This window comes from Komagataella phaffii, chromosome 1, assembly GCF_000027005.1.
Source record: "Komagataella phaffii GS115 chromosome 1, complete sequence".
NCBI classification, from domain to species: Eukaryota; Fungi; Ascomycota; class Pichiomycetes; order Pichiales; family Pichiaceae; genus Komagataella; species Komagataella phaffii.
This window is the reverse complement of record NC_012963.1, coordinates 1,850,415-1,877,665: the sequence shown is the minus strand read 5'-3', so window position 1 is coordinate 1,877,665 and position 27,251 is coordinate 1,850,415. Positions and strand designations below refer to the sequence as shown.

At 41.8% G+C, this 27,251-nt stretch overlaps 13 protein-coding genes across 13 annotated transcripts; 8 read left to right on the top strand and 5 right to left on the bottom strand.

Moving 5' to 3' along the window:
- Positions 1-284: 284 nt before the first annotated feature.
- Positions 285-1,103, top strand: PAS_chr1-4_0261 (Hypothetical protein; the record flags this gene model as incomplete). Its single annotated transcript, XM_002490330.1, has 1 exon — positions 285-1,103. One exon carries the CDS (start codon positions 285-287, stop codon positions 1,101-1,103), a length of 819 nt encoding a protein of 272 aa, XP_002490375.1.
- An 84-nt stretch (positions 1,104-1,187) lies between these two features.
- PAS_chr1-4_0260 (Hypothetical protein) lies at positions 1,188-2,090 on the bottom strand (the record flags this gene model as incomplete). The annotated part of the gene is made up of 1 exon (XM_002490329.1): positions 1,188-2,090. The coding sequence occupies one exon, from the start codon at positions 2,088-2,090 to the stop codon at positions 1,188-1,190; it is 903 nt and encodes a 300-aa protein (XP_002490374.1).
- Positions 2,091-3,197: 1,107 nt separating this feature from the next.
- Positions 3,198-3,827, top strand: PAS_chr1-4_0258 (Hypothetical protein; the record flags this gene model as incomplete). The annotated part of the gene is made up of 1 exon (XM_002490328.1): positions 3,198-3,827. The coding sequence occupies one exon, from the start codon at positions 3,198-3,200 to the stop codon at positions 3,825-3,827; it is 630 nt and encodes a 209-aa protein (XP_002490373.1).
- Positions 3,828-4,761: 934 nt separating this feature from the next.
- Positions 4,762-6,099, top strand: PAS_chr1-4_0257 (uncharacterized protein; the record flags this gene model as incomplete). The annotated part of the gene is made up of 1 exon (XM_002490327.1): positions 4,762-6,099. The coding sequence occupies one exon, from the start codon at positions 4,762-4,764 to the stop codon at positions 6,097-6,099; it is 1,338 nt and encodes a 445-aa protein (XP_002490372.1).
- Positions 6,100-6,279: 180 nt separating this feature from the next.
- Positions 6,280-7,506, bottom strand: PAS_chr1-4_0256 (Putative membrane protein of unknown function; the record flags this gene model as incomplete). The annotated part of the gene is made up of 1 exon (XM_002490326.1): positions 6,280-7,506. The coding sequence occupies one exon, from the start codon at positions 7,504-7,506 to the stop codon at positions 6,280-6,282; it is 1,227 nt and encodes a 408-aa protein (XP_002490371.1).
- An 844-nt stretch (positions 7,507-8,350) lies between these two features.
- On the top strand, positions 8,351-10,195 carry PAS_chr1-4_0255 (Putative zinc-cluster protein of unknown function; the record flags this gene model as incomplete). Its single annotated transcript, XM_002490325.1, has 1 exon — positions 8,351-10,195. One exon carries the CDS (start codon positions 8,351-8,353, stop codon positions 10,193-10,195), a length of 1,845 nt encoding a protein of 614 aa, XP_002490370.1.
- A 397-nt stretch (positions 10,196-10,592) lies between these two features.
- PAS_chr1-4_0254 (Dihydrolipoamide dehydrogenase (E3)-binding protein (E3BP)) lies at positions 10,593-11,732 on the top strand (the record flags this gene model as incomplete). Its single annotated transcript, XM_002490324.1, has 1 exon — positions 10,593-11,732. The coding sequence occupies one exon, from the start codon at positions 10,593-10,595 to the stop codon at positions 11,730-11,732; it is 1,140 nt and encodes a 379-aa protein (XP_002490369.1).
- A 406-nt stretch (positions 11,733-12,138) lies between these two features.
- PAS_chr1-4_0253 (ATP sulfurylase, catalyzes the primary step of intracellular sulfate activation) lies at positions 12,139-13,782 on the top strand (the record flags this gene model as incomplete). Its single annotated transcript, XM_002490323.1, has 1 exon — positions 12,139-13,782. One exon carries the CDS (start codon positions 12,139-12,141, stop codon positions 13,780-13,782), a length of 1,644 nt encoding a protein of 547 aa, XP_002490368.1.
- Positions 13,783-14,384: 602 nt separating this feature from the next.
- On the top strand, positions 14,385-15,641 carry PAS_chr1-4_0252 (Hypothetical protein; the record flags this gene model as incomplete). The annotated part of the gene is made up of 1 exon (XM_002490322.1): positions 14,385-15,641. One exon carries the CDS (start codon positions 14,385-14,387, stop codon positions 15,639-15,641), a length of 1,257 nt encoding a protein of 418 aa, XP_002490367.1.
- Positions 15,642-15,883: 242 nt separating this feature from the next.
- PAS_chr1-4_0251 (uncharacterized protein) lies at positions 15,884-17,218 on the bottom strand (the record flags this gene model as incomplete). The annotated part of the gene is made up of 1 exon (XM_002490321.1): positions 15,884-17,218. One exon carries the CDS (start codon positions 17,216-17,218, stop codon positions 15,884-15,886), a length of 1,335 nt encoding a protein of 444 aa, XP_002490366.1.
- A 251-nt stretch (positions 17,219-17,469) lies between these two features.
- PAS_chr1-4_0249 (Acetyl-CoA carboxylase, biotin containing enzyme) lies at positions 17,470-24,175 on the bottom strand (the record flags this gene model as incomplete). The annotated part of the gene is made up of 2 exons (XM_002490320.1): positions 17,470-22,407; positions 22,466-24,175. The coding sequence occupies 2 exons, from the start codon at positions 24,173-24,175 to the stop codon at positions 17,470-17,472; spliced, it is 6,648 nt and encodes a 2,215-aa protein (XP_002490365.1).
- A 1,242-nt stretch (positions 24,176-25,417) lies between these two features.
- Positions 25,418-26,068, top strand: PAS_chr1-4_0248 (Essential protein of the mitochondrial inner membrane, component of the mitochondrial import system; the record flags this gene model as incomplete). The annotated part of the gene is made up of 1 exon (XM_002490319.1): positions 25,418-26,068. The coding sequence occupies one exon, from the start codon at positions 25,418-25,420 to the stop codon at positions 26,066-26,068; it is 651 nt and encodes a 216-aa protein (XP_002490364.1).
- Positions 26,069-26,119: 51 nt separating this feature from the next.
- Positions 26,120-27,220, bottom strand: PAS_chr1-4_0247 (uncharacterized protein; the record flags this gene model as incomplete). Its single annotated transcript, XM_002490318.1, has 1 exon — positions 26,120-27,220. The coding sequence occupies one exon, from the start codon at positions 27,218-27,220 to the stop codon at positions 26,120-26,122; it is 1,101 nt and encodes a 366-aa protein (XP_002490363.1).
- Between the last annotated feature and the right edge of the window lie 31 nt (positions 27,221-27,251).

Genomic DNA, 27,251 nt, shown 5'->3' with positions numbered 1-27,251 from the left:
AGGTCAATTTAGAGATGGTGAAGGAAGAGGGGCAATTAGGGGTCGGTCGGGTTAGTGGCTGATCGGGTACAAAGATACTGTTGGTCCGAAGATGATCACTTGATGGCTGAAATGAGTAATTATTCGTTTCCACACTTGAAGTTTGCAGATCTTGCAATAGTTCTTTACCTATGCCACTATTTCTATTTTAGTTACAGTCAACATTCTACCGTAGAAGAATCTCTTCGCGAAACAGTCGGCCCCTCCCGTCATATATTCCTTGGAATTGCCAGGTTCCTTCAGGCATGCCAAACATAAATGTTGAACTTGGCCCGAAACAAAAGTTAATTCCTCCTAGAATAGCAACCGACATTCTCTCGCTGGAATGTAGTAGCCTGAATATTGATGTGCCAACGAAATCGTTTTTTCTGCAGGGATTCGCTCAAATTTCACGGGTCTCGCCATGGTTGATTGTGGAGGAACCATTTACTATCTTCACCAGAGATGAACCGACCAAAAGATTCTTCAAATGGATGATATCTGTCACCAAGTTCATAGGGAAAAAGTCTATTCGTGGTCTTTTATTATCTACAGGTTCAGTAACGAACTCACCTGTCTTAATGGTTTACCTTGAGAAACAGGCAGAACGAGTGATTGTAAGGGGCATACACGTACAAGCAGATAACAAATTCATTCAGACAGTTCAAGACTTCTCCAGGTATCACTCGGATGAACATAGAGGAAAAATTGTATTTGCAGATACTATAGTCAAAGCACCATCCACTACAGCTGATGATCCTTTGGAAAGAATGCTGAAGAAGAAAACAGACCCAGTAACCCCCAAGCCTATCATGCCAGCCACTAGCCCTTCGAAAGACCCTGTTACTTTCAATAGCAATATTCGTAAGCTGATCGAAAAAGTAATTCTTAGTGAATTCAGGCTAAGGCAAATTTTCAAATCTACACTGACAGCTACCGAGTATAAAAGCCTTTATACTCATACCCACAGAGCCACTGTTTTTTCTTTCAGGAATTACATAAAAGACTTGAAAACTCCTTCTTTGGAAAAAATTCAGTCGGTAGTTAGTGACCTATTGAACATTTTCACAGAAGAGCCACGATAACTTCTGGTAAAACACATTCACGAAATGAAAAGCTTGCCTAAAAGCTATTTAATATACACAAAGATCCTTTTAATAGACTGGACCCTACCCAAATACCCTTAATAGTGCCTGCCGAGCATCTATCTCATCTTCCTTTTCCCTATCTTCATCATTATCGTCACTACTGCTTGTCATATTTAGTAGATCAGAATTGGAAAACCCTCCCAATAGAGGGTCAGATCCTAGCTTCAGACTTTGATTGTGCTTTTTGGGCCTCATGGGATTCCTTGTCAACGTAGTCGTCTTGTAAGAAACTTGTTTCACAAAACTAAGCTTTTCTTTGATGACAGCCTTTCCATCTGATGTTACTGTGAGAGATATGCATGGCTCCATTTTATTTTCCTTCAGTGCCGGTTTGCGGGGAGTTCTGGATATAAACTGGGCAAGATTGTCGGAAACCTGAGTCATGGGAGACGATAAAAGCAAGGAAGGATTGACGTTCGGTGTCATCTCCAAGACATCTGGAAAATGACTGTGACTCTGCATTGGCGGTGTAACAAGCTGATTTATATTGCCCATGTCGTCACCCAAAACACTCTGAAGGATTGCATGTGTCTTTGGCAGACTGAACTGGTTGAAATCAATTTGTTCTTTGTTTGTAGATCTAATAGAAGACGTCGGCGTAATGGTACTATCGCTACTTCTTTGTCTCTTCCTGGGAGTTTTTAGTTTGGAGCCTACTCTCATAAGGGGAGAGCTGAAGTTGGGAGATCCATTTCTCAGTGCAGCTGCTGAGCTTGTAGAGGCGTTGCTAGTAGAGATGGATGTGAACCTCGTGGAATATCCTTGAGCATCTGGAATCATGGTGGCCATGTTAGGTGGTCTACCACGGCGTTTTTTCGTCGGAGTGGGAGAAGGGGTCATTACCAGTTGGCTCTGCATTCTCTTAGGAGAGATCTTGTAGTGATGTGAGGGAGTTGCTTGAGTGTAATCTTGTACAAAGGACATTGAATGGACAAGGAAGAAAGATGGGGGTAGATTTGGAATTTTAAGTTTTTAACAGGAATTTCCTAATTGAGAAACTCTTCCTAATGTGTGATATTGTTAGGGCGAATTGACGCGTAATTAATTAGACGTGACCTTATTTCGATGAAGTGTTGGCAGATGAGATTCACAGATTGTATTTTTAGAACATTGGCTACTCAGAGTTGAACTTTTTGTGACACTTCGATTTTGGAAATGCTAGTTTCAGCTTTCTAAGAGGTAGCAACAGCTCTAGTTTATGTTTCTTGCTGTCAAATAGCAGTTAGTTGCTTGCACCGATATCAAGCACCAATGGAATATAAAATACGAGCTACTTATGTTAATTGAATTAACAGGAATATTTAAAGGAAACGCTTTTTTAGTGACATTAGGTATAGTGGAACTTCTCTAGTCTTTCTGATATGTCCAGCTGATGCTCGTCTCACAAGTTAGCTCAGTGGTTCAAGTGGTAAAATTGACGTAACCATTCTTGCCAAAAAAATGCAAGGTGTAATTGAAACTCATGCCAACATGTAGCTATTGCGAACACTGTAATGACTAGCAAGAATTGGTTGGAATAGCAATAACTGTAGCACTCAAGCGTTTCTTCAGACGATTGGGTCAAGGTAAGCTCTTTTCCAAACCCAATTGAACCTGTAATCTGTTAACTAACCCTTATAATGTTTACCAGTAAGTCAAATACAATAATCGTAGCAGAGTTGGGCAAATTCAAAAGATCGCAATGGATGCCTCTAGTCTTGATCTTTTTTGAGCCATGGGATCCTCGTTTGCGAGCTAGGCCAATTCACAGCATGATCCTTTTAGGTATCCTCGAACTATTGGGAATTCCTCCTACAATCTTTTTGTTCTGCATCTTCATCCACCATTTCATTATCAAATCGTGCAAAAGCAATCCAGCAACAAGATCAAGAACACGATCGGGAATGGCAAGAAGATTTTCCAGTCCTTCCCCCCAGTCTTCTACTGGGGCTGACTCCAGCAAAACAGACCACCGTAAAAGGCTTCGTATATCTCGTTAATTCTTTGATAAAGTCCACTGGTGATCCAAACAATGATATAGTCGAAATTGGAATGGGTAAAGGTTATATCTCTCGTATTTTGGCAAGTTCCTTCTACAATTACAAAATTTTGGGAATAGACGTCAACGGTGAAAAGTTACGCTCCAACTTGAGGATCCATCGATTGATCAACTCAGACAAACATACGGATCTCACCATTGAGGCACCTACGAATCTACCAAGACAACAGATTTCAAACAACCTTATGGCTGTAAATGCTTTGCTGGATGATCGACCGTCTCAATTGAATAATGTTATCATGTCGAATTTACCTTTTTTCTCCTTGGGTAAACCTGTCGGAACAATGGTCCAAATCTGTATTGTGGGGATGAATCTTTGTGGGGATCTTTCCTACAAGGTAGTTGAGAATATGTGCTCTTCTGTTGAAAATGTTTCATACAGTATAAAAGCTGCATCATTAGTTCCTTGCTGCGCCCATCTACTTACGACTTTTCCAATATCCAAGAATCTAAAGAGACAATTTCAAGATAAGCCATTCACGTTATCTCAGAGATTAGTTGCCTTAGACTTGTGCTACTACATTCAAGAACACCTCCCAAATGTCAAACCTTTCTTGAAAGAGTTCTGCGCAAAATCTGCCAATGGAGGTAACAATGTAATGGTTCAAGCCATCCTATTGTGATTATTTATAATTATAATACACCTCCATAATAACATTGAACCATTCTGTCAATAATTCTTTCCAATCCTGATCATTTTCTGGCCAATTCTGATCTTCCTGGATACTGATTACCAGCCTCTTCCACAGGTACCATTCGTTTGTGGACATGTACTCGTAAACAGAATCTGTTACTTTACAACCAAAATATACCAGACCAGAGTTTTCCTTCGCAGGTACTAAATCTTCAATCTGTAGGCTGTTTAACTGAAGTTTGTACCCGCTCACATATGATAAGGATTTCAAAATTGCTTCTTCAATGGAACTGCTAATTTTTTTGTTACTTGTGAAGGAAGTGAGCTCCAATCGGTGATTGTCCATGTCGAAGAGAATCGTTCCTTGCGATGTCACAAAGGTCTCGGAAATACATCCAGCAACCACCGAGTTGGAAGTCGGATTTTCTGCAATGCATGGTGTTTTTTCAGTTGTGGGGCCGGAATGATGTCCTGGTGCTATATCTGAAGATGTTTCAACCTGCTGATATACTGGCTGAGACAAACATGAATTAATGAGGGTAAGTGTAGTAACTATCGGAATCCTCATAATAAATTTAAAGGGCAAATGAAGTTCTAGGGTAGCTTAACTCGTATTTATGCAATCGCATTTAGATTGTCTGCAAAACTTCTTCTATCCGTATACTGGGACAGATCTTTCCATATGCGTGCATTCTTGTGGTTAAATGAGTTTGTGATCATTCAAGTTGCTAATATCTTGCAATTGTACCCCTGCTTGTCTCATCGTTCCGCCAGATCTAGTAAACATGTTAAGAGAATGCTTGGTTGTAAACCCCGAAACGACCAATCCACTATCATCAATCTTATCAGGTGGTCGCGCGAGGAGAAAAGTTTTAGATTGAGTCCTCCCCAGACCCACCTCATTCGTCTTCATATCAGAGCTAATGACTGTTTCTTCCATAGAAAATGCTCTAACCCACCATATCAGACAGATCGTAGAGACGCATTTTGACAAGAATCATTTCAAGGTTTTTTCGTTCGTTTTCAGCTTGATAACGTGCCTTTGTGCGGCTTCGGTTCTTATTATCAGCATATTCACACCATGGCTTATCCAATATCTAAATTACAACCAATTCGTCATTAATATTATCGGAGCATTCATAGCCATAGGAATGTACTTGCCTCTCCCCTATCTGGGCTACTTAGCAGACGTCCATGGGCCGGTTATTTTGGCTGTGCTGAGCCTATTCATGTTTTTTCCAGGCTACATGGTGGCCTCATTGGTTGTCAGAGACAATTTACATTACATATATTTATGCATTTCATATGGTCTGATTGGCTGCGCTACTTCATGTTTATACTTCAGCTCGCTGTTAACCTGTGCCAAAGTTTTTCCCAACCACAAGTCGTTGAGCATCACGGCTCCAGTCGCATGTTATGGCCTAAGCTCGCTTTTGTTGTCAGGCCTGTTAGATTCGGTGAACTGGTTTTATTATGTGAATGGAGACTTGAACCTGTACCGGTGTTTCAGATTTTTTGCATTCTTTTATTTCGTCCTAGGAGTTATCAACTGGGTCTCATCCGTCATTGTCACTATAGAACGAGATTTAATCTTTGAAGAAGAACAAATTCCGTTGATAGAACCCGATGATATTCATAAAAGAGACTTTAGCGTTTTTTTAAAAGATCATTCAATGTACCTCTTTTTGTTTGCATTCTTTCTCATAGTGGGACCATTAGAAACTTGCATCACTAATATTGGCTCAATTACTACAGTTATAGATCCTAATGGTAGGAAAGCCATTCCTTTGCAAGTTTCACTCCATGCTATTTTTTCAACAACCTCCAGAATTTTGGTGGGTGGATCTTTGGATTATCTTCCCAAGATTGGGGTTACTCCTGTTCATTTGATGATTGTGCTGGTCTTGTCGGGGACTTTAGCTTTCACATTAATAACCCAAGGATCACACATGGATTTGATCAGTATTTTCCTTGGATTTTCTTATGGAGGGCTTTTTGCCATCACTCCCAATATTCTGGTGTCTATATGGGGAATCGGCATATTTGGTTCATCGTGGGGTTTATTTATGTTAGCTCCAGCTGCTGGAAGTACTCTCTTCGGTCTGTTATATGCTTTGAACTTTGACACAATGTGTAAAGTTGAATCAAGGTTTTGTCTATGGAAAGTATTTTCCGCGTTGGCACTATGCACAGTTACCAGTGCTATCATAATATTTTTCTGCAATAAAGTTTGGGCCAAGAGAAATGCCTTCAAGTGTTAGTAACAACTTTACAACTGCTCGCTATGAAGTTGATTACGAGTCTGCTACATAGCATGTTTGCAAGTAGATGTTTTTGGAGGCCTTTATACAACCAAATTTTTTCATTTATTCTTTATATTGTCACACACCCTGGATCACTCTGAACAGGTTAATATCAAAATAAGTAAGTCTCAGACTGCTTCACCTATTCAACACCTTTTTTTTAAGCCAAATAACTTGTGGTAAAGAAAGGGTAACCAGCATCATACCAAATCCAACACCAATTGAAAGTCCAAACCTTGTGTTATATAGGGCGGCTAATATAATGGGTGCTACTAATTTTCCAACGCCTGCAATAGCTCCAACTGAAGGCATCAATCGAACCTTGACGTTTGAATCTATGTACAGGGAAAATATTGATGGAATCGCAGACGCCAAGATGTTATATCCCAACATGGTGATCGACAGCCCTGCAACAAAAAATATGCCAGAATTCGTTGGTGGCATTGACCCATGTTTCAATGCTTCGGAAGCTCCGATCATGAACGCTTGCCCGACCATTGAGATGAGCAATGCCAAGAGTGAAAGAAGAACTTGATTTTCGTATAAAGGATCTCTATTATCTGTTTCGATTTGTTTCTCCATTTGTTCGGCTTCAGTAATACCCGACTCGATTTCAGTGGTTTCTTTGGCACTACTGGAAAATGTCCGTAAATGTACCAGCTTTGGTGCGAAGTAACTTCCAGCTGTACCCAATAGAGTTGCAACCATTAATGCTAGACCTTGAATTTTGGTCCCCCAGTTGAGATGAAGTGTTAAGAATATTGGCATAAAGTAGATCACTTCACACATAATAAAGGACGAAAGAAACATGCTCCATAACAGGATTAAGCATGAAATAAGTACTTGCGTTTTAGCTCCAAAGAATTTTCTTATGGCTTCAGAGAATCCATGTTGTCTTGTTTCTTTCACCTTAGGGTTTTCTAAAATCACAATCAAGAGCACTAATATCACAAGAATAATGAAACTCGAAGCGAATGTCGGTGCATTGTATGAGTTAATACGATATCCTTTAACATCAAAGTTACAGAACCCAAAAAGTATGACGATTAATTGAGCCACACTCATGAAGATACCAGCTGATGTTCTGTATATTGCTAGAAGCTTGAACACCGTGGCTCTGTCTTGGGTAATAGCTGTAATATAACTGAACACTAATGCGCCGGAAGCAGAGGCTGCACCGCAAATTATACGTCCTCCAAGTATGGCGTTCAACGAAATTGCACCACCACACGAATAAAGGAAGTTCCCCACAAAGGACAGGAAATAAAGAAACACAATAACCCATTTGATGGACCCTACCCATTCAGCGATATTGCCTATAATTAAGGAAACCAAAATCTGCACCGCTGCAGACACAGCTTGCATCACAAATAGGAAAATATCCGGGTTACTTGCTCCGCTCTACAATCGTCAATATAAGTGCTTTCGGACTTCATTTCGTCGGGATACTCACGTTTTGAATGTAATGTACTACGCTCGAGAGGTATACGCAAGAGTCAAAACTGAACTGGACAGCAATTAACACTACCGCCAAGTATTTTGAATATAGTTGTCTGGAATCTTGCATTGTCTTCCTTCTCTCTAACCTTAAAGGAAGATTTGATTACGAGTGGGCAGACAGTTGGGTTAATAGACGAATCTTTATATCAGTGTGTCTCGGAGAATCATGTCCAAATCGGGAAAAGAAGCTCCGAATCAGGTGTCTGGATATCGGGAGTCTTATGAAACAAAAAGCCTTTGTAATCTGGCAATAATGTTTAGACGTGCTGTTGGAAAGGGATTACGTTTAATTGATAATCAGTTACATTTTGTCTTGGTTTTGGGAGTCATGTTGTGTAGTAATGACGCAGTGGAACTTCGTTTTTTTTTTTTTTGTGAGCGGCTGATCGTGCATTTAATCCGAAAAGCTTGACAGATCCAAAATTGTCTAAAACGGTGGTAAAAACACTTCAATCTATCCAATTTTCTCGGTGTTTCCCAGAACTTTATCGCCGATTGTCCATTGACGAAAGCTTTTTTTCATTAGACCAACACTTTGTTGTCGACGTTACTCTTAAGACGCAAGACTTACTCGTCTATGTAGGTTTAGTATTGTAACACTTCAATATCTAATTCAAGAGCTCCTAGTTTGAACCCAGACATTCACTGCCAGACTTATTTTTGGTTCAGTTGACGTTAAACCAAACATATGGGTAAGAAGTGACTAGAAATGATGGCCCGTACCAATAAAGTGAAAAGCAAGGCTGTCAAGTCAGCTTGTCTAGATTGCAAGAGACAAAAGTTGAAATGTGACGGCAATAAGCCCTGCAGCAGATGCATTCAAATGGAAATACCGAAAACATGTAAATATATTGCAGATGGAAGAAAAGACAAAAGAACTTTTGAAAATGGTTCAAGGAATTTTGTTTTCAAAGATCAAGTTTTTCGTCGCAGTGACAGTCTTTCCAAAACCAGAAAAGACAATCAAAACAAAATGGTAGCAAGTAACTTGGACGGCGGAGAATCGAACTCAAGGTTTTTCTCGGAAGAGTTCTGTTCAGAAAGTAATCAAGTTGGAAAAAACCTCCCCTGCAGAGATTACGAACTCGATTTCGATTTCAATGACTTCAATACAGAAGCAGAGGATATGAATAGGTTTTTGGAGTTGTTAGGAGATGATTCTCTACTCCATGATCAGGAACTTTATCCTCATCATCAGAATATCTCGTTTTCAGTAGTTTCAGGAACAAATTCGACCGAGGTTACCGAACCTGAAAAACTATTCAGTCAACGAAATCACTTGATTGAAATTCTGTTTGAAAATGAGATTCATGTTCCTCCAGGAATATCAAAGCAACATCTTCTTGATTTAGAAAAAACCTATGATGATTTGAGGGAGATAGGAGGCAATAGTGACCAGAAGTTTTTACTCTGCACTGCGCTTTGTCTTGGTGCACTGACTATCAGAAAAAGAGAGTTACTAAACCAATCAACCTTGGAGAAACCTGCCACGATATTACAGAACAGCATTCCCAAGATAAGCTCAGATGCATATAACTACTACAACATTGCAAAAGCACTGATTCTTGACGTACTATCATCTCCAACAATTGATGGATTTTGTGGTTTAGCTTTAATGGCTAATTTTATGACTATGATGATTTCCTTAGAGGGTCAACTATATCTGACCACAAATGCACTCCAAATTGGGATGGCTTTAGACTTGCATAGAAGGGAAAAGTGTAATGAACTGGTTGAATCGCATACCAACGGGCTTGGTTTGATATTACTATTCTGGAATGTTTGGTGTTCTTCTTGCATGTTATCGACTTTCCATGGGAGACAACCTTTGATTGTGCCAGAGAATATCAGTACACCACAACCATGTGAGCTGCTTCCTGAAAATAAACTAAATGAACTTGTCATGAATTTCATGCAAGTACGAATTCAATTGGCAGCACTACAAAGCAAGATTCTTGTGGAAGCATATGGCTCTGGTTTTACGGATGAAGCATTCACAAAGCTAGAGAAAGAACTTGAGTACATTTCAGCCCAAGTGGAAAGTAATAAAAGTTGTCCCACGTTTGAAAAACATGCATTCTATAGAAGTCGACTTTTGATGTTGGAACTATCATGCCTGAGGGCTCAAACAGTTTTACTTCTATATCGTCCAAAATTGACTACTGGAAAGTCCCTCCGGGCTGTCAATGTGGCAAAGTCAATAATCCTCGATATATGGAGTCAATATACGAAACAGTATCCCAGCAACAAAAAAGAAATGCTGGAACACCTAGATTGGAATTTTTGCTATCCCTTGCGAACTGCGACACTGACGTTGTGGATCTCGTGTGCTATCCTCCTTGAATATAAACACATGATTGAATTCATGAGAACCAGTGATCCATTTGAATACATTCTGGCATTAGAAGTATTGGAAGGACTAGTTCAAATACTTCCAATTGAGCAACAGCTTTTAGATCTGCTAAAATCTCCCAACGATTCGGTTATAGGGACGGACGGCTGTACAGGCAATTTTTGGACGACTATGTCTGATCAAAAGCTGCAAAATAAGTAGGATTCTTCACTTGTCCGGCTATGTGATGGTCATTATTGAGGGTTTTATAAGACGTATCAGTTTAGAAAGTGAATCTTTAAACTTTAAAGTCGAGATTGGTAAATGATACTTAATCACAAACTTCAAAAATGCCCCACTTTTTCTTTGCAAATCAATTTCTAGGCTGAGCTTCGTTCAACGTTAACGAGTAGTCTAGTAGCCTTCCGAGTTGAAGATCATAGCTCACAATTCATAACGTCAAACTCGAACCTCTAACTTAAAGTAAGCTTCCACCAAATCGTGCACCCACTACAAATCGCGACTTGTTCCCTCCACTTCGGGGTATCTTATACAATCATCGAAGCCGCTAAAACAATAGTTGGCGAAATTGAACATTAAATCAATCTCTTTAAGGCAAATGTTGAAACAAATAAGCCGTCAGTTCAAACAATTTCCTGTGAGCCGCAGATGTCTTCACGGATCTTCTTTCAGATTGGGAGCTACAGTGTTTGACATGCCAGCAATGTCCCCTACCATGGAGAAGGGAGGTGTTGTCTCCTGGAAAATCAAAGAGGGAGAAAAATTTAGTGGTGGCGATGTGCTGTTGGAAGTTGAGACAGACAAAGCCCAGATTGAGGTAGAGGCACAAGACGATGGTGTGCTCGCAAAGATACTGGTACCAGCGGGTACCAATGACATCCCAGTGGGAAAACCAATTGCCTTTCTGGCCGAGCAGGATGACGACTTGAGTACTCTAGAGTATCCTAAACTGGAAGAAACTGCCTCTAAGAAGATAGAATCAAAACCAGAGAAAGCAGAGGAGAAAATTGAACCACCGCAACCAAAGGAGGAGAAGAATACCAGCGGCAGTGACAGTGGTAAACTGGGTAATCCGAAACAGACTTTATTACCCTCGGTGGAACTGCTCCTACACGAAAATGGATTGAGCAAAGAAGATGCTCTTGCCAAAATTCAGGCAACAGGACCCTCCGGAAGAATTTTGAAGGGTGACGTATTGGCATATCTGGGCAAAATTTCACCCGAATTGAATGTCAAAATTTCCGAGTACATTAATAACAAGTCTCACTTAGATCTGTCTAAGATACAAATCAGGGAAACCAAGGCAAGCGAACAATCTCCATCATCTTCAGGAGATAAACCAGCCAAACCTGAAAAACCTGCTAAGAAAGAGCCTCTAAAGATCGAGAAGGAATTGACACTATCTCAAGCTTACAGTAAGGAGGCCCTGCAAAGATTATTAACTATTGCAGAACAACATGCATACAGTGCCAAGCTGTACCAAGAGGATTCAGAAGTGATTGATCCACTGTTTGAGGAGATCGTTGCTCCACCTAGAAATGCCGAACGATTCAAAACACAATTTATCGTCACGCCCTCAGACAATAGTGTTTCCACATTGAAGCTTACCTTATTAGTCAACGAGAGTATATTGGATGCCAAGCAAAGAGCTCAGTTATTCCTTGATGAAGTCAAGGATCAATTGACGCAAGATAATGGTGGCGTTTCGTCGTCTCCCCAACTTGAAGAGTTATTCTGAGTTGCAACAAGTCTAAGTAGTAAGTAATTAAACCATCATGATCCTATGATCGTGATCATTCATTAAAGCACGGTGTGGCAATTATTGCTAGGGAGATCGTCACTGTATGGTGGCAGAATTATCTCTACAAGATGTCTCAAAGTCCCCACAAAGCTTGGACCCTCTCATCTGTAATGCATTTTCCTGTAACTCCCCTTAGCCACACGTCAAGGGCTCTGAATCCGTTGAAAAGCTGTGGCGTCTGCCACCTTTAACGTCTTCATGAGGGATGTGCACGTGATATTGTCTTTCCCTTCTCTAAAGCTTCGAAAAAAACGCATCTCAATGCGAGAAGCAGATCGATATATATAAAGAACTAGTCCATTGAAAGATCTCTCAATTTCACTGGAAACCAACTCAGAAAGAAATGCCTTCTCCTCACGGTGGTGTGCTACAAGACCTTATTAAGCGTGACGCTTCTATCAAGGAAGATTTGTTGAAGGAAGTCCCTCAGCTTCAAAGTATTGTGCTAACTGGTAGACAACTCTGTGATTTAGAGTTAATCCTAAATGGAGGTTTCAGTCCTTTGACAGGATTTCTGACCGAGAAGGATTATCGCTCCGTTGTTGACGATTTGAGACTCGCCAGTGGTGATGTTTGGTCTATTCCAATCACCCTGGACGTCAGCAAGACCGAGGCTAGTAAGTTCCGTGTCGGCGAAAGAGTGGTGTTGAGAGATCTTCGTAACGACAATGCTCTGAGTATTCTGACCATCGAGGATATATACGAACCTGATAAGAACGTTGAGGCTAAGAAAGTCTTCCGCGGTGATCCAGAACACCCAGCTGTCAAGTACCTCTTTGATGTTGCCGGTGATGTGTATATTGGTGGCGCTTTGCAAGCTCTACAATTGCCTACTCATTACGACTACACCGCCCTGAGAAAAACGCCAGCCCAATTGAGGTCTGAGTTTGAGAGCCGTAATTGGGACCGTGTTGTCGCTTTCCAAACCCGTAACCCAATGCACAGAGCACACCGTGAGTTGACAGTTCGTGCCGCCAGAGCTAACTTGGCCAATGTCCTGATTCATCCAGTTGTTGGTCTGACGAAACCAGGTGACATTGACCACCACACTCGTGTCAAAGTTTACCAAGAGATCATTAAGAAGTATCCAAACGGTATGGCTCAGTTGTCCCTGTTGCCATTGGCTATGCGTATGGCTGGTGACCGTGAGGCTGTTTGGCATGCTATCATCCGTAAGAACTACGGTGCTTCACACTTCATTGTTGGACGTGATCACGCTGGACCCGGTAAGAACTCCGCTGGTGTTGACTTCTACGGACCTTATGATGCACAGGAATTGGTAGAGAAATACAAAGATGAGTTGGACATCCAAGTTGTTCCTTTCCGTATGGTTACTTATCTTCCAGATGAGGATCGTTACGCTCCAATTGACACAGTCAAGGAGGGTACCCGTACCCTAAACATTTCGGGAACTGAGCTGCGTAAACGTCTCAGAGATGGTACCCACATTCCAGAATGGTTCTCTTACCCAGAAGTCGTTAAGATTTTGAGAGAATCCAATCCACCTCGTCCAAAACAAGGTTTCACTTTGTACTTGACCGGATTGCCAAACTCCGGAGTTGACGCCTTGTCCAACGCTTTAGTTGCTACATTCAATCAATTCGAAGGCGCCCGCCACATTACTCTGCTAGATGGCAAGAACGTCAACGAATCCGCATTGCCATTTGTTGCCCATGAGTTGACACGCTCTGGGGCTGGTGTCATCATTGCTGACCCTACCAAGGCTCCTTCCGCTGCTGAGATTGATTCTATTCGCAAGGAAGTATCCAAGGCGGGCTCCTTTATCGTGATTTCATTGACTACTCCTTTGAATCAAGTCTCTCAGCATGATCGTAAAGGATACTACTCCACTTCTCGTAAAGATGTTGACAACTACGTTTTCCCAGAAGATGCTGAGATCAAGATCGACTTGGCCAAAGAAGGTGCCATCGTTGGTATCCAAAAGGTGGTCTTGTATTTGGAAGAACAGGGGTTCTTCCAGTTCTAGATAGTAGACTTTATAATGATAGATTGAGATTATGCGAATCTTTGAATCGAGGGGAATGGTAACATCTGACATCTTCTATCTCACGTCTGACACGTCTTGTTTCTCCTAGCGATCGATCACTCCTGTCGACCCTCTGCCCCCGAAAGATTCGGTCAAAAAGCAAAGGCAAACTATCCTCACTATTTACATCGCAGTCCATTTTTTTATTCAAACAATTTGCTGATTAACGCAATTGCAAACGGACCAATCACACTCCGGCTCCCAGAATCTAGGCATCTTTTCTACACTTAAAAACTGAAAAACTCCGTTCACGTGCATGGTCGTGTCCCTTGCAATTATTCCGTAGGTATCTCTCCACTGGGAAACAAAACAATCCTATCCGACAAACAATCGTCAGAACCATTACCACCCGTTGAATCCTCTGCTGTTAACCCCTAATTTCGGTGCTCAATAGCTTTTTCAAATACTAAGTGATAACATACTCATTATTTGAAGTTTGATTTTAGTGAGAAACGAGACTACCCAAACATTTGAGCGCATTCAAATTTTTGCCATCTGACAACCGAGAATTGAGAATTTGAGAACCATTCAACGATTACGTAATGTCCACAGTTATTCCAAACCCTTCGAATCCTTCGAAGCCTTTGATATGCCGTCGTTGTAAGAAGAAGAGATCCACTCTGGAGCCTCCAGAAGATCTAAAATACAAGACCTGCCAGCCATGTCGTGAATTGGAGCGTAAACAAAAGAGATTGATGAAGTTGAAAAATAGACCTCCTGAAGAACAGGAACGATTCCTTCTGGAAGAAGAGAACCGCTCTAAACAGCAGCAGCAACAAAGACTGTTAGGTAACACTACTACGAACAGCCATCGTCCTATTGCCAATAATAGTGCTGCTGCTGCCGCGTATGCCCTGCATAATCAAATGATTTCTCCTTCCATCCTTCATGACAGTAACTCTGCCACCTCTGCTGCTGCAGCTGCTTTGGATCAGACGCACTATGACATTGCTTTGCTGAAGCAAGAGTTAGAGAAAAGTAATAGCCACAACCCTGATGACGATTCCGGTCATAATGGAGGCCATTTGTTGGACGACTCCGTTGATATTTCCAAGATTGACAGTGAATTGATCAGCTATGACAAGAAGCTGATTAATGACTTCACTTACAACGGAGAAGAAATGGGTATAATTTCAAATTATGGGCCCAACACTGGTACTGGCTCCGGAATTCAGAGTACTCATTCCAATGTGCAAGGTGGACCCTCCCAAGGTACCGCTCCGGGAGCTCCTATCAAGTGCGAAGTATGCGAATCTCCAACAACAAACAGATACAATAAATTATGTGATTCTTGTTCCACAGATCCAACTACTAATTCAAATGTTTTAACCGATTTGGGTAAATATCTAAAAGAAATTAGCTACAACAGAAATTTAGACGTGAAGAATCTCATTTATTATCAGACTATACCCGTCAGTGACCTCTTGGATGCCGACGAGGGCAAGGAATTCAAAGATGAGATTGATATTCTCACCAAAATCAACAAGTCAAAAATTGAAGCTGCTTACAACCAGATTTACACAACTTATGTTGTTCCGACCATTGAGTCATCGACCTTCCATTTTACCAAAACAAGCTCCAATCTCAGTTACAAGCCTTTCCCCAAGATCCTACGTGTTGAGTACAGGTGTCAACAGGACCTTAATCCACCTCAAGGTGAATCAGAGAAAATAGACCAGAATACTGCAGAACCATCAAAGGGTAAGACTACTTGTCAGTCCAATATTTTTGTCTCCTACGATTTGTTTTCGGGTATGCTAATGATAAAGTATACACACAACACCCATGCAGTTGCTTGAAGGTAATTGTTACCTTTTATTGTTTTTTTTGTTTATGTTATGTAACACTATAGTTTGAATCGTTTGAGATATTCACTGAAAAGTGAATCTAATCAATTGTAGTTCAAAGAGATCGAAACGGTTGTCCCGAAACTTTTTCAGGGTGTCGCTCCACTAGGTCAGGGCTGTAGCAGAAAATCGGCCCCTCAGATGTCTAGCTATAGTTTACATAATTACTTTCTACAGTAATGCCATTGACTAGGTTAGAAGACTAAACTAGATACCGCATATTCCCTATACCTTCTCTCTTCATCCCAATAATCCTCGTCCTCTTCAATGTCTTCTAGATTGTCTTCCCCGTCTTCATCGTCTTCATCATTGTCATTTTCTTTTTGATCTTCATAATCACTTTTTCGAATTCCATTGTTGGCTATTCGGTTTGGAGTTCCCGGCTTTAGAATTCCAGTATTATCGTTGATCTTCCCTTCATCTGAGAGCTCTATTAACTTACCTTTTACATCTTCTGGGGCCACACCCTGGTCAAGTAATATTCCGGCTAAGCCTGCGACTATTGGAGCAGACATCGAAGTTCCAGACATGCGGACAGCGACTCCATTGAGAAGTCCTACACTTACAATTGTGTCCCCTCCTGCAAAAAGATCGACACAGGCTCCCCAGTTGGAAAATCTAGTTATTTCATCGTTGTGATCACCTATAGCTCCAACGGTGATTGCATATGGAGAGTTTGCAGGGGATGTGTTACAGGCATCCACGAAGGCATTGCCAGCTGCTGCTACTATGACTAAACCGTTCTTGAATGCCTCTTCAATCGCTTTTTCAAGGATTGAATTTTTTGGTGCACCTAGAGACAAGTTAGCAACACCTGGCTTACGACTGGCTTTCATATGCTTGACTGCGAATTCAATCGCCTGTAGGACCTCTGAAAGCGAACCGCTCCCATTACCAGAGAGAGCTTTTACGGATATCAAGTTGATATTTTTGGCCACTCCAAAAGTTTTGGAGCCAATAAGACCAGCTACGTGGGTTCCATGACCAACAGAGTCATCTTTCCCAGTGCCTGTAAAATCAGCACCAAATGATGCTCTGCCCTCAAATTCATCTAGATTTACCCTGATACCCGTGTCTATCACGTATACATTGACGCCTTCTCCAGTCCAGTCACCATCGTAGAAAAATTCCGGTCCAAGAAGACGATCTTGTGCTCTTACGGCACCTTCTTTGGATAACCTAGCCAGGTGATCAGGAGCGGGGGACTGCAATTCGATATCGCAAGATGAGACGATAATGTCAGGAGTTATGTCTGCAATCAACGAATTCTTTTTTAGTTTTTCTACAAGTTCTGTTGTGAATTCACCAACAAAACCTTCGAACGTTCCAAAAGAGATCTTTTTTTTGATTCGGTCCCTTAAACCATGAAGAGAGATTCGGTTCTCAGCAGATGCATCTGCTTCATCCTGTTTGAACAAGAGGTCTAGTGTGTGAGGCTTCTTCAGACGAACAAAATATTTTGCTGCTTCAGTAGGATAAATTTGCCCCAAGAAAATATACAAGAGAAGCAGTAAGGAAGCAAACTGCATAGCTATGTAACAGGGACAGAAGCAAAATTAGGAGCGGTATGGCTTACAAGGAATTTATCACTTTGTTGAGACAAAAATTACTAGGAAAGTTCTCCCTTTTTATACGTCTCGAGAAAGAGTAGAGTGAGAGTACAAATACATTACCAGATGAGCAGTGACTCAGATCATTGAACAATTATAAACAGGTCCTTAAAGGTATATAAACATAAATATATAAAAATTAATTCAACAGTAGCAAAGTATTGTGTTTTCTATGACTTGATCTTAGATAAAATTGATTCCTTTTCGGTTTCAGGAAGAAGGTTGATCAATTCAGCCAAACTCTTGGAAGTAGTATCCATATCAGTTCTGACAAGAGTAGCCAGAGTTCTTCTAACATGCTCAGCCCTGAGCTCCTTGATATTGGCGTCAAGAGCTTTACGGTTTTCTTCCAACCAAATGGCAACCTTCTGGTCATCTTCCAAATCAATCGATGTTGGCAACCAAGAATTGATCCTCGAGATCTTGTCCAATCTGGTAGCAGAAGCAGATAGGAATTCGGTAATACGCTTAATGAGGTATTCCTCGTTCAAACGACGACGGACTCTCCAGAAGAAGAAACGACGAGAATTAACCCATTCCAGTTCCTTTTTAATGACACCCTTGGCCAACATACGACCAGATCTGTCATGAAGATCAGCAAATTGAATAGAGATTTGTGCATAAATTGGCAACAATTGCTTCTCTCTCTGCTCAATTTGTTTCTTGATCTCGGAAACATCCTTTTCTGAAAGACTAGTATCGCTAACCTTGGATTTAAGCTCAGCATATTTGGCATCCAATCGTTCCATAGTAGCAAGGAGTTTGTCCTTACGGTATTTGATACCTACCATACCTTCTGGTTCCAAAACACCTGCTCTTGATTCGACGTCTGCATACATTTCCATCATGTCTTCATTGATGGTAGGGTCTACAACAACCCAAGATCCACCTCTCAACTCAGCAGTGGGAGGAATGTAAGTGAAGATAGGCTGCTTGAAGTCGACTAAAGCATCCACAATGAAAGAACCGTATTTCAAAACTTCATTGTACATGTCTCTTTGACCACCAGAGAAACCTCTCCAGTTGGCCAAAATCATCAAGGGTAGCTGTTCACCATTGTTGAAATCGTTGATAGCTTGTGCAGTCTTGAAGGCACTGTTAGGGTACCAGACTTGACCAGCTTCTTGAATCATCATTTCGGTTGAGTCTGGATTGGCGGGATCAGCTGGAATCAGGTTTTCTGTGACTCTAGTTTCAACACCAATGACTCCCATAGGAATACCACCTAAACGGGCTCTTCCGACGACTACACCTTTAGCCCATCCACTCAAAGTTTCAGTGAAGGACCCAGAGTCAAACAATCCAGATTCGAACTCACCATCAGGAGTTTCACGTCCACTGATCATCCATCTGACGTCGTACGGCTCATTTCTTGTAGGCTTATAGTCCACATCTCTGTCCCATTTGTCATGAAGTGATTCTAAAATAGGAACAGGCATGTTTCTCTTAGCAGGCACATAAGCTAACCAATCCATAATCTTTTCGACACCTGCGAGATCATCATTGGCGGTTAAGTGTGAAACACCGTTCTTGTACATAATCTGGGTACCACCAAGTTGCAGGTTGGAAGAGTACACTTCCCTACCCAACAACTTATTAATAGCAGGGGCACCAGTCAAAATTATTGGTTGTCCTTCAATTTGAATGGCTCGTTGACCCAATCTGACCAAGTAAGCACCAATACCAACAGATCTACAGGTGACCAATGTGATAGTGAAGATGTCCTTGTACGCCCGAGATGTAGCACCAGCGATCAAACCGGAACCTCTTAGACATTCAACACCCAGTCCATCACTAGCTCCAATGATGGCAGTTATAACGTGGCGTTCTTCGCCTTCTTCAACTATTCTTTGAGTGGTAACGCTGTTAGACTTTCCGGACTTTTCCAATAGAGTAAGATCTTCCGATGTGAGGTATAAGTATTCAAATCCCTTGCTTGGTTTACCTTCTTCCTTCCAGGCTACTTTGAATAATGGAAGAAGTTCTTCAGCAACTCCAATTCTAGCACCCGAGTTGGCTGACAGATAAATTCGAGGAATGCCCAATTTTCTTGCAAGTTGTGTGGCCTTGTTGAAATATTCATCTTCTTGAGGGCCAAAGGATCCGATCTTGAAGGTGATATCATTAGCAATTATGATGAAATGGCGACCGCGTGGATACTCAGGAGTTTTTGCGGTTACCTTGAAGGCCACCATACCCACAACGTTGGCGCCGGGTTCTCTGCTTACTTCAGTTAGTTCACCTGAATCATCGACGATCAATTCATTGGCCACAAACACATCAGAAGGAACTCTCGCAGTAGGAGAGTATTTTTTCCATTGGGAGAGCGTAGCTTGACGGAATAATTCAGGGAAATCATACACGTAAGTAGTACCCATAAGATGAGCTTTGTAACGTTTTGGTTGAAGCCATTCTTTGGTTGGGTATGGTGTTGAAATTGGTCTAAGGTGCATTGAACCTGGTGTAGGACCAAGACTTTTGAAAACCCATTCCCCATGATCATTTTTCACCTCTTGATACATTTCAGATTTCACAACGTATCCTGAAACGTTGTTAATTAAAGCACGAAGTGGGAATGGGATACCAGTCTCAGGGTCCGTGCACATAATACGGATTTCAGCAGCAGAAACACGTAGTCTCCACAGCCTACGTCCAAACCTTTCTAAGAAACCACCGAACGCTGCTTCAACGTCATCTGGCGTGACATTGAAAACAGCAGAGAAATTGATGAATATATGGTTCAAATCAGTGTTGGAGGTATCAATAATCTCAAGAGCGTCCAAAATGTCACTCATAAGACGATTAGCTTCGCTGATAAGGTATTCAGAGATAGTCACATCCTCTCTGATTCTGCTTGTTCTGATGATACCCCTAGTAAAAAATCTCCTGTCAATGCATGAAGTATTTTTGGCAACTGCCTCATACACATGAATATTTCTATTCTCAGTTGGAACAGGTTTAATATTGAAATTGGACAATCTTCTTAGTTCCAGCTGGAACGCAAGAGCAGGCTCTATGTGACGGATTGTCTCGTCTTCAAAATAGTCTGGAAATTTGAAGGTATAGTATTTTGGATAAGTTCCAACCTTGTCTCCCAAGACAAAGGTAACTCTTCGAACGCCACTAGCCCTGAGGTCGTCTTTCAACTCAGAAAGAACGCTGCTAATCTTGTCAACGATCTCAGCCTCACTGTTGTAGCCAGAAACATTGGCAATGAAAACATTGCATACGTTAGTAGGTTGCTCAGGAGCCACATTAGTTCTGTCAGGAGCTGGTCCATTGTTACGTGGACGTTTAGGGAAGACATCAATGGCAGATGACAAGGACTCCTCAATGTCATCTAAGTGGTTTGTGGGAATTATGATACCTGTTCTCAAAGGTTGAGAATCATTCTTGTTGATCATGAAGGTCAAATCGGAGACAGAAACTGCTCTATCCATTGAAATAGAGGATCGGTTACTGGAGGAGTTTCTCATAGCTTCAGGCACGGAATTGTAAGCAGCTGTTGATAACAGCGGCAATTGGAACTTCCATTCCACAATTGGGAGAGCAGAATCACCTACGAAATGATGTTTAACTTCTCTCACCGAGTAAGCCCTGTAAGCTCTTCGCAGATACACCTCGGCTGCTGCTGCAAATATATACTTGTTTGGGCTAACAACAAATTGTGTCAAAACATCGAATACAATGTACTTGGAATCAATTACGTCTTGTATAACGTCCAAGTTAGGCAGTTTGTAGTTTCCATTGAAGCTCTCTCCGTACTGAGTTTGTACAACTGAAGATCGAAGGATATGCTCGAGCTGGTCTGAACGTTCTTTGATAGAGGGAAGGGAACATTGAATCAAAATCTCTCTAGCTTTTAACGAAACCTTTGCTGTAAATCTAGAATCTAGCTCAACAATCTTTTTCAAAGGTTTCTTCAAAATGGTTGCAGCTTGGAGATCATTTTGGCAGATAGTTTGATAAATTTCCAGAATAGCTCTGATTAAATGGTTCTTAGCTCCAACTCTGGAATGTGACAAGACGACATCGATGACCTTGTCAAGGGACGATTTGTTCTCATCACGTAGCTGTAAAATAACATCTTCCTCCCTTTTATCGGCAAACAAGCTCTCTATGTCGTAGTATTGGGTGATCAAATCGGCGAATACATTGTGTTCATGAACTTCAAGTCCATGTTCGTAGCTTTTGGCAACAGCAGTAAGAGGCGCAATGACCTGGGAGAAAAGTGGATCAGGATTAACAGCCTGCTCCTTGTCCAAAAGCTTGAGCAAGTGCTTAGCTGGAAAGTCTGCACCACGTTGATGCGATCTCTCAATCAAACTGGTCAATTGTTCGTCCAAATGAATTGGTAACCTTGAATGAAGTGCAGATATCGAATGATTCCATTCCGAATAAGGAAGTTCAGGGTTCTTCAACACATCCAATAGACTCTGCAGAGTATCGTTCATCACAACTTGATTATCATACCCTGCTAAAATGTTTTTCAGCACGGAGAGAAGAGAAATGAACTTATAAACTGGTTTGTTGCTATGGATAAATGGCTGTTTCATATCAGGGATTGTACCATCGAATGGCAAAGCATGCTTCACCTTGCTGGGATCATCCAATGCAAGAATAGCAAGGATGTCTCCAGCGGCAACCGAAGATCCTGGCTGCTTCAATAACCTGATAGTTCCATTCTCCTGACTGACCAAAGGCATACACATCTTCATTACTTCAACTTCAGCGTAAGGTTGTCCAATTTTGACGTGATCACCGTGTTCCACAAGATATTTGATAAGTTTACCTGGAGATGGAGTACGAAGTTCAGTTGGCTCATGCTCAACTTCTAAAATGCAAGATTTACCATCCACCGACAACCTAGTATTTCCGACTTCTTCCTGCAAGTAATAGACAGAATGGGATTTACCATCAAGTGCTACCAATAAACTGCCATCCTTCAAATGGGTTACACTTACAGTAATCATACATCCGTTGACAAAGACGTTGTATTTGTCAAATGCAGCCTGAACCACAGTAAACTTGTACTTCTTTCCTTCATAAATAAATTCAATTGGGAAAATAGTACGAAGAAGTTCTTTGCCTGGGATTTGACCTTTTTCCTAAGCTGGCAACATACTCTTTGCGGCAAAGATCCCATTGAATGTACGCTTTAGTGACAGCACCACATAAAATTGCTGTGGTTTCATCAGGTCTTTCAGCAGTCAGCTTCTTCGAGATCAGTTCGTCCAACCAACCAGTAGTGATGGTGTTGTTCTCGAAATCAGCTGTTTCCAACAGTTTTATTAAGTACTCAATTGTAGTTCTAAAGTCACCACGAATAGAAAGCTCTTTCAAGGCGACGACCATATTTTTTCTGGCGATTTGACGGTTTTCGCCAAACGAGAATATATGACCAAATTGAGAGTCACTGAAAGAATGAATTGAGGATTTGTTTCCTACACTGAAGTAACCCCAAACGCTAGAAGAAGATCTGAAATTTAGCTCATATAGAGCACCACCAGAAGGCTTAAAACCTTCACCAGGATCTTCAGATGTGATACGACATGCAATAGTGTGACCCTTTGGAATGGGTTTTCTTTGACTCTTCAAGCTTTCTTCAGTTTTGAATTCAAAGTCAATTTCTGTAGCGCCATTTGGTTCAAGTCCGTAAAGTACCCTGATATCTCTGATTCTATTCAAAGGAATACCCATTGCAATTAGCAACTGGGCAACTGGAAGATTGACACCTGTGGCCATTTCTGTGGTTGGATGCTCAACTTGAAGACGAGGGTTCAGTTCCAAGAAGTAGAACTTGTCCTCAGCGTGTGAATATAGATACTCAACGGTACCGGCAGAAACGTATCCAACCAATTGACCCAGTCTGACAGCGGCTTGTTCCATTTGCCTGAAAGTGTCTTGTTTGGCAATGGTAACTGGTGCCTCTTCTATGATCTTTTGGTGTCTTCTTTGAACGGAACAATCTCTTCCAAAAAGGGAGATGTTGGTTCCATATTGATCAGCAAGTAATTGAACTTCCAAATGCCTGGCATCTCCAGCAAGCTTCATGATAAAAATTGGGGAACCTGGAATTTCATTAGCAGCTTGATCATAAAGAGAAAGAAAATCTTCCTCCCTGTCAACTTTTCTAATTCCTTTACCACCACCACCTTCGGAAGCTTTAATCATCACAGGGAAACCAATAGCCTTGGCTTTTGCCAAACCGTCCTGTGGATCGGAACAGCATCCTTTGGCGTACGTTTCTTCATCAACGGAAACCAAATTGCTTACGGGGTCGATTATAACCTGATCGACACCAGTTCCTGACCAAGGAATACATGGGACTTTAGCATGTTGTGCGACAATAGTAGAGGAAATCTTGTCACCAAGAGATCGCATGGCAGAGCCCGGAGGGCCAATGAAGATAATCTTCTTAGGAGAAGCGGCCAGTTGCTCAGGCAAATGGGGATTTTCGGAGGCAAAACCCCAACCAGCCCAAACAGCATGAGCATCAGTAGATTCTGCTATTTCTACAATGAGGTCGACGTTCGCATAGTTGTTGTTTGCAGTTCCTCCTGGGACCATGACATACTGGTCAGCCATTCGAATATATTCAGCATTAGCTTCAAGATCCTCTGGGGTAGCCATAACAATAAATTGAATGGCTCTATCGTTACCAAACGTTTCATACGCCCATTTCCTGACGGAACGAATTTCTTTCACGGCAGCTATACCGTTGTTTGCGATCAGCACTCTCGTGATGACCGAGTGGCCACCATGGTCCCTGACAAAGTCTCTGACCTTGGAGGGAGCAGCGACTTCAACCGAGTTGAGACCAAGGAAATGCGGCGGTAGCTTTGAATGACGGAGAGAGTGGTTAACACTACTCATTGTTCTGCGATGTAGTTGTATGTTGTTCAACCTATATCTAAATAAAAGGTTAGAAAAAAGAACATTACGCATGGAATTGTGGAGGTATTAGCGTTTTCAGCTAACTTTCCGCTTTTGGTCCAGATTAGAACGGTTGAATTTGACAGATATGATGAAGACTGTTATGCAATGCAGAGGAAAGGGTGTTGGGCCACAGAGGGAGCCAAGAAGTGCGCTCCAAGCTCCTTCGCGAAAGAAATACACCTTCCCAGCTAGAAGGTGGGTAGGGCGAGAGCCTTCCATGAACTGCTCATCCGATCATTGCCCTGTTGGGTAGAAGAGCAGAATAATGTGGACCAGACCCTCTCCACACATTGAAAAAAAACAGTTTTCACTCAATTCATAGTACATTCTGTCTAATTGAATCAATTATCAAGCCAATAAAGTAACCTTTCAATCTAAGCCCAAAAAAACGGAAAAACTCAAAATGTTATACATACCCTTGTGTATATGTGAAAAATGGTCCAAATTGTGAGGTTGTGAATGCACTGAAATTAGCAGGTTTTGTGATTCGGAAAGCTTTCAATAGAGCAACCGGGTTCGACAAACGGTACAATTTGGTGTATTAACTGGTAGGAGAAGTGTTCACAGCAGCTATAGAGACGAGACATCGCCTTTATAAAACGCGATTCAGAGACACGAGAAATGGTCGTGTTGCACACGACGTTGGGCCAACAAAAAATTCAACAAAACGCAGTGCGAGTGATGTCAACGGCAGGTAGTTTGCGGCTGGTTACCCAGGTTTAATCTACAGAATGCTGTTGGATGTTGTTTGAAGATAGTGCCCCGACTCAAACATTTGCAAGAAGAGCGATGTTAGGATGAAAAATGAAGGGGTACAACAACAACCTTGTAGTAATTGGTGATTGGTGATTCTGGTGTGGGTGGATAGCAGCAAATTGGGTTTCAGAGGATATACTTCCGCAATTACCTCAATGAGGGACTCCAAGTACCTCTTTTGCTCACTTCACACAGCTTCATTTCCTTTTGCCTCGTAAAATTTTACAACAGCTTCACTTGTCTTGTCAATTACGTACAGTTGGTCTTGCACTTACTTTAGTTCTCGCCCACCAACTAACCTCTCTCCTTCCAGCAGCTCCCGCCACTCTTTTCTAGCACCTTCCCCCCTACCAACAAACAATTACTTCTCGCTGGCCGTGAAATGAAAAAATTTCAACATTTATATATTTATTATACAACATCATGGTGTGGCCTTTTGGAGGAAACAACAACAAAGAGCAGGAAGCTGCACCTGAATCAAGCCAGCAACTCCAACAAACGCTGGGCTTCGATCCTAGCACCATCTCCGATGTTTCCAATATCATCAAGAGTCCTGGTGTGTTTGATACAAACTCCCTCCACCCGTTGGCCGGCTTAGACAAAGACCTCGAGTACTTAGATTTGGAAGATGAACAACTGTCCCCATTGGAAGGTTCTCAGGGTTTGATTGCATCTCGTGGATGGTCTGACGATTTATGTTACGGAACAGGAACCGCCTATTTGCTAGGTCTTGGAACTGGTGGCCTCTACGGATTCCGTGAGGGGGTGGCCAATCTACCCAAAGGTGCCGATGTCAGTGGTAAGTTAAAACTGAACACTATTTTGAATCACGTCACAAGAAGAGGTCCTTTCTTAGGGAATTCTGCTGGTGTCCTAGCCGTGACTTACAACATCATAAACTCAACTCTGGATTCCTTCCGTGGTAAGCACGACACATACAACTCTCTGGCTGCTGGAGCTTTGGCAGGAGCTATTTTCAAATCTTCCAAGGGAATTAAACCAATGGCTATATCCTCAGGATTGATGGTGCTTGCTGCGGGCGCCTGGTGTGGACTCAAAGAGCTTCTGTCGTAAACGCCTACAACGCATTGTACCATAGATAATTAACATAAGTGTGTATATAATTTAACGCCTCTTGGCTGTGTGACCTTCCGGTGATGGAGATCTTTTACGAATTAAAGTTTCTTCTGCGTCATCTATGCTGGTGGTGTCTGTGTTGACATCTAGCGGCGTATTTTCTTTGGATGATGGGGCTTCCCAGGTCGCCACTTCAAACAGTTTCATTAAATCATTATGTTCTTTTGCAGAAGACAAGTCTCTTCTAATGGGATCCCCTCCAGGCACAATTCTCCCTAAACAGTATTTGCTGTTTCCTTTCCAATTAGCAAATCGGTCTGCAAACTCTAGAAACTCTTTACATACCTCCCTCCAAGGCAGAGGGACTTTTCGGAAACAAGTAGGGTTTAACTCCGCTTCTGAAGCAACCATAGCTCCAACATCCATGCCATATTTCTCTTGTATTGCAATGAAATCATTGCGATCTTTTATACCACCATTAATCACCAAACTAACTTTGTTCGATCTGCAGTGATCCAGGATACCTTCCAGGTAGTCTCTGATGGGAGCTTCTCTATTACGCATATTCTTGGTACGACAATGCACAGTCAAATTGCTGATCCCTGTCTTGACTAACCTTTCAACCAGTTCCAAGGTCTTTTGTTCGTTCTCAAGTACTCTAATTTTAACACTTATTGGCTTCCCATTGGGGCGTCCAACTTCGGTTACCAGTCTAGTTAAAATCTCCTCCAACAACGCAGGAGTACTCAATAACGCAGCTCCCATTCCACTGTGTATACTAAAGTGCTTCGGACACCCTGCGTTAACATCAATACCACTAACATCGTTCACCACAATCTTAGCTGCACGTACCGCCAATTCCGGATTAGCCGTGCCCATTTGAAATATCAGCTTTCCCTTTTCTGCTGGTGGATATACACGAAACACAAGATTGGTTACTCCAGGAACTTTTGTGCTCCCTCCCTGACTTAGAAAATCGATAGTTCCAAGTTTCCTATTTTCAACTCTTTCGCACTGAAGAATCTTCTTATCGATGGTTTCGGGACCCCAAACGAGATCAGCACCGTGTTTAAGAGCCAACAGTCTTGTGGGAAGCTCTCCAACACGTACCATCGGTGCTAGAACAAACTTTCCCCTGAAATCAACCATTTCTGGTGATCTTATCAATCTTCTCTTGAAG